Source organism: Siphateles boraxobius, unplaced genomic scaffold (genome assembly GCF_051911475.1).
Source record: "Siphateles boraxobius isolate OS27281-9 unplaced genomic scaffold, OSU_SipBor_1 9, whole genome shotgun sequence".
Taxonomy (NCBI): Eukaryota; Metazoa; Chordata; class Actinopteri; order Cypriniformes; family Leuciscidae; genus Siphateles; species Siphateles boraxobius.
This window is the reverse complement of record NW_027509219.1, coordinates 31,260,406-31,279,467: the sequence shown is the minus strand read 5'-3', so window position 1 is coordinate 31,279,467 and position 19,062 is coordinate 31,260,406. Positions and strand designations below refer to the sequence as shown.

Sequence of the window (19,062 nt, the reverse complement as noted above, 5' to 3'; positions counted from 1 at the left end):
ATTATAAAACAGCACAGGGAAACTCTTAAAAGAGTGGCATGTCCAGGGGACACTAATAGAAGTGCTGCATATGCAAAGATCCGCACGGGAGAAACACCCTTGACAAACAGGACAAGTGTATTATAAAAATGAATCAGTGCATCCCTGCTCCCCAAAAACACCAGCTTATATAAATGATGATGAGAGTTGGAGAGAGTGGGAGGTCTAGGACTGAAATAACATGAATATATTAAATCTAAAAGAACGGTTTGTGGATCAAAGTTGGTGTGGGCTGTCGCAGTCCCAATGATTGGCTTACTTTAGGCGCAGAAAAAAGGCGCAGTTGTTTTTGAAAACCGCCTTTAGAAGCTCTAAAAATGCTCATTCCATGGAGTTGTAATCGCCTTTGATCGCTGGCAAGATTAGAGTTTTGAGTTAGAAAAACAAGAGCCGCTGAAAAAACACACCCACCCAAAAGGGACACGGCTCGGCTTTCAAGTACAGAGTAGCTGATGGCTCTTCAGCTCTGGCTGTGTGTGTATGTGTGTGTGTGTGTGTGTGTGTGTGTGTGTGTGTGTGTGTGTGTGTGTGTGTGTGTGTGTGTGTGTGTCAGGACGGGTGGTTGAGGTGTAGTCTGTTGGCCCATTTTAATTTATTCCACCACAATATTATTCCATATCACAAATTCAAAAAAGAAATATAAATCTGGAAGTGATCGTCCAATCAAATGCTCTCTCGTATGAGAATGTCAGTCCACAGCAACCGACCAAACAAACAGCAGGAAATCATAGTTCATGGTGATGGTGACAAAACTAAAAGCCTGCTGGCTAATAAAAGGAAAACACACTTCATTATATCAACCCCCAAACTTTCTGTTTCAAGAGGAACTATATCAACACCGGACAGAAAACTGCGCATCATGCGAATCCACAATCTCTAATCTCTAATTACATTTGTTACAGTATTTATTCATCTTTGTTAACATTAGTTAATAATAATACACATGTTCATTGTTTGTTTGTGTTAGTTCACAGTGCATTAATTAATGTTAACAAATTAACTTTTGATTTTAATAATGCATTAGTAATTGTTGAAATTAACAATAACTAAGGTTAATAAATGCTGTGCCTGATTTACCCCTCCCAACATTCGGAGAAAAAAACGCGTCCAGGGCATCGGCCTGTTCCGAAGCTCAGCCCAGATTACCTGGTAACGCGAGGTGTTAAATCTTAAACTTCTTGATCTGCTCACGGACACATCGGGGCCGCCGCGACAATATCAAACATGTTTAACTTAGTAATAATTTAGAAAAATCATTAAAAATACAAGCTTTTTTTTTTTTGTTGAAAAATTATATATATAATATAATATATATTAAATATATATATATATATATATATATATATATATATATATATATACATATACACATACACACACATACTACTTTGCAGTCTTCAGTGTCACATGACCCTTCGTAAATCATTATATTTTTTCGTGTCTAATAGAAAGTTCAAAAGAACAGCATTTATTTGAAATGTAAATGTTTTGTAACATTAAAAATGATCAGATCACTTTTGATCAGATCAATGCATTCTTGCTGAATAAAAGTATTAATTTAAAATATTATTATGATGTGTGTGTGTGTGTGTGTGTGTGTGTGTGTGTGTGTGTGTGTGTGTGTGTGTGTGTGTGTGTGTGTGTGTGTGTGTGTGTGTGTGTGTGTGTGTTATATACACGCATATGAAATTGATTTTTGTGCATGCTCAGTATATTCTGTCAGGAACGCCACGTTTGGACTGTCAGTGTTTGATGGATGAGTACAATGTTAGATAAATGAAAGGTTTCATACCTCTTTCTCTCCAATGAAATGGCTGCATTACCGGTGCAATTCGGAGAGCAGGATGGTAAATAATGACACCGCTCTGAAAACTTGGCATTCACAGACCTTTTACTGACACACATCGGAGGGCTCGGAGTGGCAGCGGGCCATTTGGTGAGCAAATATGCTCTCTCACCTAACTGTGCACCTGCTGCAAATGAAATATTCAAATTCAGAGACTCCAGCGGTCAGTGTAGGCTATGAATTATTGACTCTCTGCGATTCATTCACATTTCTTAATTCATGAAGTGCACAGGACATTGTGTATCTACACACATATTCTGAATGGTGGAGAAATGTTCCTCGTGGAATGAGATAATCAGTGACATCATTAGCCATTATTACACCTGCTATTAAAATCCATCTCAAGTGATCCGATTACAACTCTAAGAAGGTACAAACTACATTCGAATATAAAGGAGTGTTGAGAACCTTCTGTGCAATTCCATGGATGTTGAAGGTTCTTCATTGAGCCATGATGCCAAAAGTCAACCTCTACTTTTAAGAGTTAAGTAAATAGGATCAACTTTGATTTCATGTTGACCAAAATGCATTTGCTGCATAGAGGAACAGGAGTTATGTGTGAATTAAAAACAAACCTGTTTTCAGCAGATATCTGCTTTTCCCTCTCATAAGTAGCATCATTTGACTCCACGCGATGAGAAGCGATCATTTGGAGTAAGTCATGAATGCCCAATCTCTTCAAGTAAAGCCCAGTGTTTTCAGATTAATGCACCTGATCTATCCGTTCATGATCTCAGCATAAAGAAAAGCTTTTAATCAGCACGAGGCCTGATCAATCAATGCAGGGCCATCCGAAGCTTTACCGTGAAGAACATCCCTTCAGTTCTTAACACAAACATCGATGTCTGGAGTTCAACGGCGGAGCTTTAACACATGAGTGAGTCTTTTGTGGGAGTGTGACGGTGAAAGAGGGAGACACTATTAATCTAGTTCCACTAGTTCTAGTTTTTACAGTGCCTCCCTGAAACTCTGGGAACCATCCAGAACGAAGCTACAACACTCCAGCTGATGTCTTGTGCTAATGCATATGGGTGTTTCTTCAACTATAGACCTTATGCACCAGAGAAACGAACGCACAGCCATCTTTAGAATTGTGTCTTTGAACTTCCGTTTTTGCAGTAGCTCTGTATATTATTCTGTATATCATGCACGTCAAAGGATTATGGAATGTCAAAACAAGTAATTTCCACCACATTTCAAATTATGTATTTTGTTAGAGGTGGAAATGACATTATTTAAATGACTGAATAATTATTATTATTAATACTACTACTATTATAAGTATTATCATGTATTATTCATAAAAATGCACAATATTAAATATTTGCATATTTTTGCAACAGTTGAATAAAGTACAGCTTGACTGGAAATAAGGCAAAATACAATTAATAATTGTTTTCTCTTTTTTCGTGTCATTTTTAATAATGTGTGTGTTTATGTGTTATATCTATATTTATATATATATATATATATATATATATATATATTTTTTTTTATATAAATAAATAAATATATATATGTATATATATGTATGTATGTTTGTAAAATTAAACACACTTTTCACACAATAAATATTTCACATTTTATTTTGATAATGATGTGTTTGTGTTATATATATGTATGTATGTATATGTATATATATATATATATATATATATATATGTGTATATATGTATAACTAAATACACACTTTTCACACAATAAATATTTCACAGTTTATTTTGAAAATGATAGCTTTAAAAGTTTTATTAATAGCATTAATAATTAATTAATATATAGATTGTCAGTTTAAGATTGACAGTCTGTGTCTGGGACAATCATAAAACAATAAATCCTATATATAAAATTTGCTAAGTTCATATTTGCAAAATTTGCAGCATTTACTAATACATTATTAAAATCAAAAGTTATGTCTGGTAATATTATTTAATGGACCTCAGATAACAATGAATAGCTGTATTTTTATAATCCAACATTAACAGAGATTAATAAATACTGTTACAAATGCATTGCTTGTTGTTAGTTAGTTAACATTACGTATTGGGACCTTATTTTAAAATGTTAATGCAAATGTATTTAAAAAAATAAATAAAGAGAAAATCTGTTATTTTAAGTTAAAAAAAGAAAGAGTTGAAGAAACACCCATATATATATATATATATATGCATGACATCATAGAGATGATGTCATCGCACACATCATTGAGCTGCTCAAGCGTAACGCTGGTAAAATTAATACTGCTATCTGCATGGCTAATTCCTGCCTACACTGCTTCACGATGCCTGAAGCACAGGCATATTTTATCCTGTTATTTTTCTGAATCGAACTGATAAGGATTTAAAAATATCCCTATGTTGAAGCTTCGTCGAGCTCTCAAAGACAGTTATGTTTTCAGTGCGTCACTTCAACTAAATCTTTCTCAAGGAAACACACAAAAAAATGGGGTCTTTCAAAAAATGCACAAAGACAACAAATTTCTTTTTGCAAGAAGAAGAAATGAGCATTGAAAAGAGAGGCTGAGGAGAGAAAGAGAAGAAAATGAAGAAAGAGCTACAGCTGTACTGTATGTCTGTTCAGCTGCTGAGGAACTTCGATATATCCTTCCTCTCCTCCGGCTGTATAATGGAGCATTATGGGAAGGGCTGTTATTCTGCTCGGCTCTGGATGGAAATACTTCCCAACTATTTCTTATTAGGGCCAAGCAGCTGGGGCTTCCATTCAGAGTCGTGAACCGGCGTTTCATATTCTGTTTTCCCGTCTCGCAGATGTTAAAACAACATATCCGAGATTCCGGTTCGGCTCTTAAGACAAAAGCAGTGCGCACACAGACCTTCCTCACAAACGTGCCTTTATTCTGTCCTCGCCACAAAGGTTTTTGCTTTATGAAATAAATTAAGAGCAAACGAAAAGTAATAAAAATGAAGAACAATAGTGACATACAGAAAAGTCTGAGACCACAGGGAAAATCTGGGACCCAAATTTACAATTAAACCTTTAGAATAATAATAAAAAAAAATCATTATGAGACATTATTAGTTAAAGAAATATTTCAGATTCTACACTACACGTGTCACCAATCTGATGTAAATGAGCAACATGTGAACTCTTTTGCATCTTATTTTTTAATTCAGCTTTTCATTGAGATTGTTATGATGATCGTATCATTTGTAATGATTCTTTTTTTAAAATTCAATTAGAAACTTTTTAATGACTAGTCTCTCTTAAACTTTTAAACCTCATAGAGATGATTAATAATTAATGCACAATATATTGGTGAACACATCAGTATACACCACTGTCAAAAGTTTGGGGTCTTTTTTTATGTTTTTGATGCTCACCAAAACTATTTATTTGTAAAAAGAGTAATATTGTGTAATATTATTACAACTTAAAATAACTTTCTATTTTAATATATATTATAACCCTCGGTTCAGTCATTTTTGACCAAGTTGAGTTTTTTTACTTGATCAGAAGGGTATGAAACTTGGTAGAGGTTTTGGCACTTGCTGTGTGAATACATACACAAAAAATAGTCACACTGGCATTGTTTGCTGTAAAAAAAAAAAAAGAGACTCCATTGGAAATGAATGGAAGCTGAATTTCATCTAGTGGAAATGTTTGGTACGGAGACCAAACAAAATCTTACTGAAAGCTCATTTTTTTTAGATAACCTCAAATTTGGAACAAAATTCGTTTAAATGTATGGCTTTGATTTTCTCACAGTATTGGAGTAAAAAAAGAGACCAAACTTAAGTCTGTGCTCCAAAGCATTCCGTTTCCGTTTAAGTTGGAAATTTCATTTTCAGGTCCAAGCTCAAAAAGTGAATAACTAGATTACAGTAGCCTACTGCATAAATATAATTTAGTAGGCTACCATAAAATCCCCTAAAAATGCAAAATATTAAATAACAAGTATTATCGAACTCAAATATAGTACAACCATTTCATTGAAATAAAAAAAAAAAATCATATCATTTTTGACCAACATGCTAACAGTACCAGAGAGTAAAATGTCATTTATACCTGTGATACAAAACTGAATTTTCAGCATCATTACTCCAGCCTTCAGTGTCACATGATCCTTCAGAAATCATTCTAATATGATGATTTGATGCTCAAGAAACATTTATTATTATTATCAATGTTGAAAAACCATCATACATTTTTTTCAGGATTCTTTGATGAATAGAAAGTTCAAAAGAACATATTTTTATGTAGCATTATGAATGTCTTTACTGACACTTTTGATCAATTTAATGTATCCTTGCTGAATAAAACTAATATTTAAAAAAAAAAGTTTAAATGGTAGTATACATTTTTTAAATTATCATCCGTTTTGGCTGATTTTTTTTTTAATATTCAAATGTCAACCTAATTCTTTTTATTTTGAGAGAGTCTGTCCTGGAACTAGTCGCTTCATCTTATAAGAATCGTTCACATTCAGAATCATTCACAAATGAATCTCACCTGCTTCTCACTCAGCAGATAGATGAACTGATAATCTGGACTGAACACCATGTCGCGTAGAATCGGGCTTCCCTCCGCGACGGTGACGGTTTCATACAGCAGAGCGCTCTCAGTAGGCGGAGGTATTCCATCCACTCGAATCTGAAAACAAAACGAAAATTTCAGTTTAACTCAACATAGATTTAAACTGGACTTTCTTTACTTTCGTAATAGACATTCCAGGTCTGATTGTGCACAGTGCAGAGTACCTAAAGAAAAAGTACCTAACCCTAATCTGTCATCAACATATACCAACATTCCTATACCTCTTACACATTTCTTTTTCCCTCATTGAACATACTAAAACTGTGTTTTCATGGCATTTGACTTTAAAGTGCTCCTATTATGCTATATTAAAGGCTCTTAATTTTGTTTTGAAGGTCTTCTACAATAGGTTTAAATGCATCCAAGGTCAAAAAAAGACTTTAATTTTCTCATAATATACACTGCAGCATCACCTCTTTTCTCACAGTGTCAGAAACCTGTTTGATAAAGCATTCGGTCTCTCTAAACCACTCCTTTCCGAGAGCCTACTCTGCTCTGATTGGTCAGATACCCCAGTCTGTGTTTGTGATTGGTCTACTGCGCACAGCGAGTGTCAAAAAGAAACGGCCATTACCATTATCTGAAATTCAGCTCCAGGTGCTTCCTCAGCACTTGATACACAGTGATACACAGTAACAATTTTTTTCAGTTTTACCGTATCAATTCAAGCGCAAGTCCTCATCCTTTGGAAGTGCATTTAAAGTGGACTTTCACAGTGCAGAAAACAGTATCTACACGACATGTCGACAACACAAACCAAACTCTTACAGGGCTCAGGTTCAACTACAGTGTGTCAGGCCGGGTTAAAAGAGATGTTTGCGAGCAGCCAATGAAGACCATAGGATGACATTGTGCAAATGTTTTAAAAAGGTTTGTGCAGTAAGACTGAGATTACTGACGACTCGTTTCAGGCAGTCGGTTATTTCTTTCTTTCTAACTTAATGTATCCTGACCTTTGATCTTTTAAACTTTGCAGACCATTTACATTCACAGACAGCTATATTACACACTACATGAAAAATAATATCCGGAAAAGCATGATAGGTGCACTTTAAATTCCAGGTATTTTACTGTGATTTTACTGCTCACAGTGTTTCAGGTTGGCGGCATATCATCACTTACACATCTCCGATTATTACTGACACACGCAGTATTATAACTTTCCTCATGAATGCAGAATCCTCCGGCTGACCTAGAAAACGAGCGCAGAACTTCGAGCGAACGCAGGCCGGGAGCGGAGCGAGATTACAGCATCTGATCAGATGTGCGATAAAAATCAATTACATTTTAACAAAACACACACACACACACAGACTCGAACCCCCGCTGCCTCATCATTAGCAGCGACTCTGTTTCCTCACACTGATAATTAGTGTAGTTGAGCTTGCTGAGTAAAAAGCAAGCTCTAAATGTGTCAAATTCAAAACATCTTTGAAGTGACGACTGAAGGGAAAAAAAAACACTGAGAGCGCCTGACAACCGCATTTAAAGTCAGAGAGCTCACCTATTTCCCTACCCGCGAAACGTCAGCGTGCGCCTCTGTCCTAATCAATTCTGACGGCAATGTGATAGGAGATTGAAATGAGGCTGTAAGTTAACGAAATTCACACAGAAAAGGTATGAAATGCCATTTGGGAAACGGCAGAGAGATCAAATTGACGAAAAGAAGGTGCGAGGCAGAAAAAAAACACCCGAAGCAGATGCACTGGCAGCGGTCTTGGGCCGTCTCCTAAATATCTGGGTCGGTCTGAAGTGACAAACATCGTTAGTCTGTTAATTAGCTGCCTCCTCATTGCAGCAGTTGCAGTAATTAGGGTTGACAAGGTGGCATCAATTAGTCGAAGGCTGCCATATTGGGTGTCACATACTGCCGGCCAAGTCAGAGCCCACGTCTCCCCGGGCAGCAGGACAGAAGGCCTAAAAACATGACGGACTCGGTCTGCGATTCGTCAATTCATGCGCCACCAGCTGTAGTGTCGCATTTCGCAGCCTTTGGATACAGAGTACCCTCACTCTCCGTCGTTTAAACGAATCGCTTTAAAGCCAACCGGCTTCATTTGCGATGCCCCTGTTGAATCGGATCAATCCGCGAGATAGAATCCAAAGCACTTCACTGCAAAAACAGGAATGGCGGGGTGTATCGTTCGCAATTTAAAAAAAAACTCAAATACACTTAAAGGGACAGTTCACCCAAAAATACAACTTCAGCCATCATTTACTCACCATCATGTCAACCTATATGACTTACGAAAGAAGATATTTTGAAAGTCATTGGGGCCCAAAAAATATTTAACCCCATTGAATTTCATTGTAAGGACAAAAAACAACACTTTTTCCAAAATGTTAATGTTAAAGTCAAACAGGTTCACCTTTATGGAATAGAAAAAACACAACATGGCCCAAATTTAGGGCTGGTTTAAACAACACAGGCTGCTCACCGTCTAGTATGGGCGACATAAAATACGCTGACAATCTGACAGGAAGCAGAGACTTGAGCTTCGTTTATGGAACAGCTACGTTGGTCAAACCATCTGTGGGTTCTCTGTGTGAATCAAATCCAGATGCTGAGATGATATTCTAGCAGCATCTGTCAGCATTTCATTTTGTTTATTAGATAAACATAAAAATCTTACAATGTTAAATCTAATCTAAAAATATAATGCATTTTAATTAATGGTCAATCAATATGAAATAAATAACACTTATAAATGTATATACCTATATATTTTGACTGTCAAAAGATATATTGTTTTAATTGTGATTAATTGCACACTTTTGTGCGATTAATCGTGATTAATCGCATACTTATCGTGAAAATAAGCAAAGATCATTTATCTGGTTTAATGCGTTTATTTTGTCATCATTTGATCAGACTGAAGGGATGATTCTTCCAAAAGTGTATTTTCTGCTAAGCTTTTTTCAAGGTAAATTTAGGTGTCTTTCCAAAGAAGGACCATTGGAGATAATATAAGAAAATGTATTTATATAAGAAATAGGATTAAAAAAAATATTGGAAACATAAGGTAAAAAAATTCAATAAATATATATATATATTTTTTTTAAAGCATAAACCAAAATATGAATTTAAAATCACCAAAAAGATTGGTGAATCACTATGCTGCACTAGATTCTGCCACAAACTAAACAAACTTCATGCCAAACGCCAAGCACTCTTTATGCCTAACTACAGCTTTCATCCATCCAACACTAATGCAGGGGTGGAAAATTGAAGGGTGCAGAAACTTTTACACTGGATTAGAAGACTGAACAGCCATAGCATTGATTGTTCTGGGTTCTGTTAGCCAAAATGATTCTGAAATCCCACAGATCTATCACTCGCTGAATGGGGACGATAGTTCAGACTGGGCGAGCCATGTAATCAGGTGCACTTTTAGGCATGCCTAAAAAAAAAAAAACCATGGTGAACTTAAATGGCTTTCAGGAGGGCACGTTTAAGATGTGTACTCTTTTTTTCCCCTAGGCGGGGGGTCCTCGTGGAGCACTTGAGTGTTTGAAATGCAGAGTGCTTGCTCAGCCTGCCGAGAGCTGACCCCGTGACAACATCAAACAGCTCAGATGAGGGTAATTGGAATTTAGATAAATATTACCTCCCCGTCTCTCAAATGATGCCAGGGTAGTGGCGCCTGCCTATCCATCTATTAATTAACCTGCCATGGAGTCGGAGCCCGTGCGCAAGACTGACGGGTTTGATCATAGCCCAATCTTTCCCTCATCGATCACAAAGGGGGCAAAGAGAATGGGGAAATTGCTATTGCAGGAGAAAATGAAAGAAGGGGGTTGTTTTTTTGCTCATTTGGGTGCTTGTTTTTTATCGATTCAAAGCCCTTGTGAGGCCCGGGGTTTCAAGGACTGGGAGAATGAAGCTCTTCAGTGGAGCTGGATTCATTTCTCTCACTCTCATTTGTCCCCCCTCTTCTAAACCAAACTGTACAAAAAGATGTTCTTTTCATCTTCAAACAACTAGATTATTTCTGCAAGGACGAGAGACAACAAGAGGCTTGAGTACTTCTCCACAATTCATAAATAATAATTAATTTTGAAAATATATATAATGTTTACTTTTTTATAGACCACATAGATCTGGTTATAAGTAACAAAGAACTGCAAATAACTGAAAAAATGAAAATAATTTTTTTATAAAATACAGTGAGTGAAAAAAAACACATGAAAAAAGTGAAATCTGATGAGATTATGCTAAGAGCCAGTAGATTCGGATGGATGGATGGATGAATGGATGGAAAGAGAGAGAGAGAGATGGAGATGGATGATGGATGGATAAATGGATGGACAGAGAGAGAGAGGGGGGGGATAATGGATGGATAAAAATCAATAACCAATATCAGGGAAAATGTTCAAATAGATAATTCTGGATGGATGAATGGATGGGTGAAGAGAGAGAAAGAGAGAGAGATGGATGGATAAATGGATGGACAGGGGGGGGGGGGGGGGTGATGGATGGATGGATACAAATCAATAACCAATATCACAGAAAATGTTCAAATAATTAATTATTTTTATTTACTTTTTTATAAAAAATCATGATATTTAAAAATTAATAAGTAAACAAGTACAATTTATTTATATAGCACATTAAGTGTTCCCCCGGGGGGAAAAATCACTAATTAAAATAAATAAATGCATAATAATAATAATAATTGAACAAAAGCATGTCTAGACAGTTTTTAGGTACCTTTTTAAAAAAGTCCACAGATTTTAAGTCCAAGCGAGGAGTATTCCAAAGCTCACAGTAGGAGCTACTACCTCAAAAGAATAAAATCATTTATGAAAAGATCAAACAGAATTTCTGAGATTCTGAAAATGCACTTGAACAGAGAGAAATACTAATTCTAAAATTTAAAAGACAACAACAAACGTGTGTATGAATGAAACAGACACGTCGAGGGTGTGAGAGACGTGCTGTTGACTAACACCACTGACATCCGAGGAGGAGCCAGAGCTTCATTTACCACTCACATCAAACAGTGAGAGGACAAGAAAAAGAGTGAAAGACACGACAGAGTGCTAGCGGAGTGATAGATCGCAGGATAAAATTGGATTTTGTAAGCAAAAAGAGACAAAAACAGAAAAGGTTTACTACAATTGTAATGACAACAGAACAATGTGACAATCCCAACTATGGATTTATCCTCGTAAAACACAGTTCTCTCAAACACATACACACTCTATAAACAACTAAACTAACTGACCAGTAAACAAATAAGCAAGCTGGAAAACTCCCATGTAAAGCAGGTAAACATCAGCTTGATGATAAGGGCATGAGCTGTTAACATGTGCTCTTATTTAAAAATGGATCTGATGTAATCCACAGAAGGGTTTATGTTTTTACTGGCTCAAATGAAAGATTCATTGTACAAAGTCATGTTATTCTTCTACTAAGTGAAAGTACCAGACATCCCAGTTTAATGTTACTTTGTTTTCTTTTGGACATGGAATATTATAATAGTAACAGAGCAAGAATCCAAAGACACGACAGTAGAATATAAACTCCTCATCTGTGCAAATACTACACCTCTGAGACGCATTAAAAAGACATTTTCACCAGAATTTACAACACAGCAAAGACAAACACTGCTTCACCTTCATGTGCTTACGGACATTAAAACCAAGTAAAAAGCAACTCTACTGTCTCAACCCTCGCTTTATATACCATAACAAACAGCACATTAATAATAATAATAATGTTTTTGATATTATTCATTAAGTTTGTTTTTATAATAAAAGGTCAATATATAATATAATAAATTAATAAAAGTTACTTATATATAGACATGTATTAACATTTATTAATTCTATCATCAAAAATAATAACTATAAATACAGTAATAATAATAGTAAATGCATTTGATATTTATTTAATGTATTCATAATACATAATAATAATTAGAATAATAGCAAAACAACAACAATTATATTAGTGAAAATAAATAAATTAACAAATTAATTAATTAATTAATTAATAAAATATGATGCAAGCTAAATTTCTGGCATCAGCAAACGGAATTGCAACGACTTAAAAAAAAATGCAACTTCGAATGAGGACTGAAGCTTTCGAGGTTCATAAAGAAAACCAAAGGACCATAAAAGTGGTTCATTCAACTCGTCTCGTGCACTATTACATTAGTGTGAGGACAGACCAACATTTTTGTAGTTATTAGCTGATAATGATAATCAGGATGATCATGGAGTCACTTTCAGAGTTGAACTCAAATATCAGACCGGATCGACTAATGAATGAATCACTGATTCACTGAAAAGATTTGCTGAATTCAGAAACGCATATATAGCAACTGAAACTACTCTTACTATTTCTGCCATAGAAACATAGTAAAAATAGTAAGAGTAGAATGTGGTTCTGAATTGATCAAATTCAGGAATTGATTCTTGAATCGAACTGATCTGATTCTTGAGTCTGATTCTCAGATATGATTCATAGGTACGTTTTTGGTATACAAAATTTCTATTGAGTTTATTGGAAGAAAGAAACTCATACAGTTTGGGGTTTCATTTTTGGGTGTACTTTTCCTTTTAGTTGTGATAAAGGAAAGCATCTTAACTTTAAAATGAATAACATCACCTTTAAGCTCCTCCACCTAAACTAAACACTGCTGTTCCTCAGTGAACTGTCGTTCTGAATGCCCTCGGCGACTCTTGAAAGGGATAACGGAGGTAAATGAGATCTATTATACAGTTGCTTTTACATTACATCTGCCCCATCTTCAACCTCTTCGGGTTCATTCTAGCCTTTGAAGAGGGTCAGATACTGTAGCGAGCCAGATCTATTTTACATGAGCACCCCAGTAATGAAAAAAGCCCTCCACTGTCTCAGAAAATGAGGTCAAAATCCTCAAGCTGCAAATTCATCCTCTTAGGAGAGTGAAGGAGACAAAAGCGTTGCACCCCAGGAACTGAACAAAGCGCCTGTAATTCAATTAGAGTCCTTATCCCGTGTGCGGAGACGGCCCTCGCTGACGGAGTTTACGCCATCAACACCTGCTTTGTCTCACTCTGTCCTAACAAATACCACCAACTAAACCATCAACACTCTCTTCCTTTACAGCTGCGGGCACTTTCTACCGCATTCCGTGACCTTTGACCTGCCCTGACCTCTGAGTTCTAGTATCATGGGTGTCTGCGCATGGTTTGGTTTTAAAGGTCACATGATCCAGAGCTTGCAGGAAGGCATCATGGGTAAAGAAAGCTGTGGTGTGGGAAACTAAGTCTTGTGCGGTACGACTGCTCGTCCTCCAACGCCCTTCACCCTCCACCAGAGCCTAGTTTCACTCAAACAGCAATTACTCAGATTCAGTCATGTATACCAGCCGCTTTATAATGCCCAAATTACAAGCTCACCAACGCTGGAATGTTTTGAACAGGAACAACCGTTCAATTACCATTTACTGTTGGTTTCGGATATCCGTACGGAGTAAATTACAGCCCACTCACCTAAAAAGAGAGCCACAATTTGAGGAAAACAATTTGAGGATCGATGCAGCTTTAAGTGGTTTACTCATTTGTAAACTTAATTAAATGATGAACCTTAATTTAAGAAAAAAAATTAAAATTTGCTTTTAACAAAATAGAGAACGCCAACTAAGCACTTCATTTAAAATACTCGAAGAGATTTACACCTGTATCCATTTAAGCAGAAAAAGAGAGTAAACTTTTGCAGTAAATAATACATCAAATAATAATAATAATAATAATAATAAATTTAATATTTTTTATTATTTTTATTATTTGTATTTACTCAAAGCTTTTTTACTTGTTTGGCACTTTAGTCATATTCATATTACTAGTAGAAGTAGTAATAGAAGTAGTAGTATCATTAGTAGTAGTACTACTACTACATAATAATAATAAATTGTATTTATTTTGTTGTTTTTATTTACTCCAAGCAAATTTTTACTTGTCATATTCATATTATTATTATTAGTAGTAGTAGTAGTATTAGATTAGAAGTAGTATTAGTAATAATAATAATTATTATTATTAAAAATATATATTATATTATTATTATTATTAGTAGTAGTAGTAGTAGTATTAGCAGTCATATTAATATTAAAAATAATAACAATAATAATTGTATTATTATACTATTATTATTTCTACTGAGAAATATGCATTATACAGTCACTAAATATTCCCTTGGCCATCTATAAAGCTTACTTTAATTTTCTGCATGAAAAAATATATAAATTGCATTGATAAGGAAAATATTTTTCTTAATAAAAATAATTTAACTGTCTAATAGCCTATAACAATGCAAATAATCTTTACAAATTCACTCAATGCCGCGGCAGACGTTTCATTTTGGACCCTGCGTTCTTCTCGCTCCTTCCCAATTATCTCTCCAAAAAGCAACAACAAAAACAAATGGATGAATTATAAACAAAAGGCAGAAGCAGCATCTGAAACGCTGTGATTTAGTAAATCCCAGCAGGTGCACAGGTGAGGCGTGCTGGCAGCAGAAGCAGGGATTTGGGATTTGGGTTCAGGCATCTCATGGGCTGTCACACTGAGCAGAACGAGTGTAGACAGGAATGTTACTTCTCTCACACGCTTGTCACGGGCCAGAGACCAGTCAGGCTTCTCTGATCACTGCAGACCTGCTGCTCAGGTGCTGGAGCCGGGCCAAGGGGACGTCAGCAAACTCTCCTCTCATCCCACAGGAGAGAGAGAGAGAGAGACTCTGAGAGAGGGTTCAGAGGCGCTGCTGCCACTTTCAAGGATTTCAGAAAACCTCATCACATGCAACTGTCTGTGATTGAGATGAAGAAATAATGGCTATAAAAGTGAACTTTTTTTCGGACATTTAAAAAAGAAGGCAAAACGAGTTTGATACAAATAACAAAAATCCAAAATTAATATAATCACACAAGCTGACATGCATGAAACCATATCAATATTTTTGGCTAAATATCAGCCATGATTAGGGGTTAAATTAAACATTTTCCCAAAATAATAGAAATGGATTAAGTGTGCCACTTGTGTTGTGATAAAATTAATATGAATAAGAAAAACTATATTCATAATAATAATGAAAATAGTTTAACCACCTTCAAATATTCTGGACAATCTCCTGGCTGGATTATGAACATGCATTAGTAAATGTTTCTCATGTATATTAATAGTTTTATTTTGAAATATTATTAGTTCATCTTTTTTTTTAAACCATATTTATATGGTCTTTAGATGCTGCCTTTAAATTTAATTTGAAATCCAGCCTACTAAAATATAATTAGGGTTATTAATTTCACCCATCTTATTTCTCCTTGCCCAGCGAACAACTTCAAGAAAGTGGCACAGCTTACCCCACTCCCCCCAATTTGAGCTGTTATGTTGCCATTCCAAAGAGAAAAAAGGACGAAAGAAAAACACAGGCCAAATTTGCCAATGACCCCTCGGAGACTCCTCGAATTCCTGTGTAAGCTTATTAACCTCTCCTGCCCAGATCCAGACAGAGGCAAAGCCAACATGAAACTGCACTTAAGCCAACAATTAATCGCACAGGAAATTGTGCCTTGCTTTTGCACATCTTTTGCGGTAACACACACACGTATGTATGCTTTGTTATGCATCGGCACACTGTCAGTGATGTGTTTGGAGTTGAGGGTCTCTGTTTGTGTTAGCATAAAAAAATTCTGTGTTAACCCCTGACTTTATGTTCTACTTTGAAATATTCAGGCCTGAGACTCATCTGAGAGCCACTTCATTCACAAAAGGAAGTCAATTACAGCTTTGCTTTGTCAGGGGAAAAAAACAACAACAACAAGCAGCATCAGGGCGAGAAGAAATGTATGAATTTTTAAAACCAAACGCTGATGGATGACGATGCAAATCAACACTGAAGTCTGAAACACAGGAAATTTAAAAAGGAAATTGACATTAATGCAATAGTGATTTAGTTCAGCAGAGGTACTGCTATTCTAGCCGTTCCTGTTTGGACACGTTTAGTGGCGAGTGTCAGTGTGAGTGAACTATTTTTCGACAGGTTATATGGAGGAAGGAATTGTTGTCCGAGACAATTATTAAAAAAGGGGGTTTTCGCATATACAAACATTTCTCATTCAATTTCATTCATTCTTTCATTAAGATTAAACTCTCAATAGGTTTCGAGTCACGACGTGGTCAATCTTTAGCAGTGTTTATTCATTTATTATAGTATTGGCTATTAGCTATTACTTAGTAAAACAACTCGCCCCAATTATTAAACTTCAGCACATAAAACGTCCTGCACAGTTTACCGTTCATGCAAATCATGCAGCTTGCTTATGATTTTTGCCTCGTGGACGATAAAGCCCCAAGGATGATAAAGATAAGAATAAAGTTGTAGTTCGAAAAATCGTTCTCAAAATTCAAGAATAGCAGAGTTCACAGAGAAACGATATCGTTAGGATCACTTTCAGAACGATTTTATCCAGCTGATAAAAACATTGACAGCCAATCAGAATCCATCCTGCTGTAACAATGAACTCGAGCATTTAAGTGACAGACAAGCACGCGCTTAGAATAAACAACGATATCATCTGCTGGTGTGGGCACTAATATAGTTATCTTTACAGTTATTATTTTTGGTGTGAACGGCTGAAAAAATTCAAACAAACTAACATAAAAGTTATCCAGGGACCAGAATAACAGAGATCACCCAGCCTCTACTGTACCTAGACCACCCACATAACCACACAGCAACGCCCTGACAACCACTTACAACTTTCTGTCATTAATTATTCTCCCTCATGTCGCTCCGAAACCCATAAGACCTTCGTTCATCTTCGGAACACAAATGAAGATTTTCTGTGATGAAATCTGAGAGCTTTTTGTCCCTCCACAGTCAGCAAGAAAAGAAATTGTTGAATCAAGTTGTTTTTTTTGTTTTTTTGCACACAAAAGGTATTCTCGTCACTTCATAACATTAAGGTGTAACCCATTGGAGTCACATGGACGATGTCATTACTACCTTTTGGGCTTTGAAAGTTGCAATGACGTTGCTGCCTATGGAGGGATCAGAAAGCTTTCATCAAAAAGATCTTCGCTTGTTTCGAAGATGAACGAAGGTCTTACGGGTTTGGAACGACATGAGTGTGAGTAATTAATGACAGAAATTTTATTTTTGGGTGAACTAACCCTTAAAGCCACATGCTGCATGCAAAATGGCATACTGTTTTAGTAGGTACTACATTTGAATTTGAACTAACTTTGTTTAATAAAAATTATGTTTTTAACTTCTATGTAATATGAATGTGAGTAGCATGAATGTAATCTGGACGTACTACATCCGCCATGTAGTTACGGTCACGTGACCAACCAGCATCAGTTGTGTAGTTTCTCTCCCGTGGCCTCATGGGATAGTAAAGTGTCCAGCGAATGCGCACTTGTCATCCGGGGACATCCGCCTACTGTTTTTCCAATAGAATGCATTCGGACATACTACTCTGTTGGCATACTGTTTTTCACATACTATATAGTAGGGAAGTATTTGATTTCAGATGCAGCGCCTCTCTACTATTTTAACCATTTTCCTCTTGATCACACTGTAATGACAAACACATGATATATCACTCACACTTGTTAAAACGATCCCTAACCTCGAATTTTCATCACATTTCCTACGCGTTACTGTTCATTCAAATCATGTGGCTTGTCACAAAAAGATGTGTGATCACACTGTAAACATAATGACAAATAGTTAAATACATGATACCAATATTACAGGATGATCACAGCCAAATGTATCACTACTAGCACATGTTTTCAAGATTTGGGTTCCTGTTTCTGTTGACCGTGTTCATCCGGGCGATAAGATGCCGTCTTGCACACGTCATTAAGTCAACAGCGAGTCCTTCTCATTACGTGTTGAAACAGTGTTTGGAATGAGGAAGGACAAACAATAATCATGTCGCCATGTTTGAGAGCAAACACAATTAATAGCTCTCTTGCCATGCTGAAGTGCCCTTTGGGTTAACAAGACGCAGACGAGTGCTGTATCATGTTGGCTAGCTGCTTCTTATGCTCGGACAGATTTGAATAATGATGCTACAATTAATTTAAGCTGCATTAGCTTATCTATTCGAAATTTTTCATTGCTCTTCCTCATGCTTTGGCGAAAAAGCCCTTTAGCACGAGTCATAAACAGCAGATCGATCAATGTAATGGGAGATTCCTGGCTTGATTTATCACCGGGTACGATAAGCTAATCAAAAGACATGTAAATCGCCATTTAGGCCTCGCATCTCAGAACTAAAAACAATTATGCATTGACTAAAATACTGGTTTTTCCTGTTTATTGTGCTTAGCCTGGCCTTGAAACCCAAAACGCTGACAAAAAGCATTAGCGAGACACTGAAGCTGTCCAGGTGGCTGTCTTCCTCTCTCTTTAGGCTCAAGACAGACATATAAAATTACACGACGGGCATTCCACGCACTTTAAAGCTAAACAGAATACCAGTCGCTGCGGTTTCTCCTCTTAGCTGACCAGAAAGAGCATCACATGCTTCTTGAAAAGAGTCTTAAAGTTGAAACCTTCTGGGACTTAACTAACACCTCCAGTCTAAACCCTTATCAGAAAAACACAGATTTTCAACACC

The 19,062-nt window shown here is 36.2% G+C and overlaps 1 protein-coding gene across 2 annotated transcripts in view; it reads right to left on the bottom strand.

Annotated features, from left to right (window-relative positions):
• Positions 1-19,062, bottom strand: part of plxna3 (plexin A3) — a 172,510-nt gene that overhangs the window by 95,393 nt on the left and 58,055 nt on the right. For both annotated transcript variants that reach the window (XM_077223064.1, XM_077223065.1), the window contains exon 4: positions 6,353-6,493. In XM_077223064.1, the coding sequence (XP_077079179.1) occupies positions 6,353-6,493 (141 nt within the window). The remainder of the gene's footprint in view (positions 1-6,352; positions 6,494-19,062) is intronic.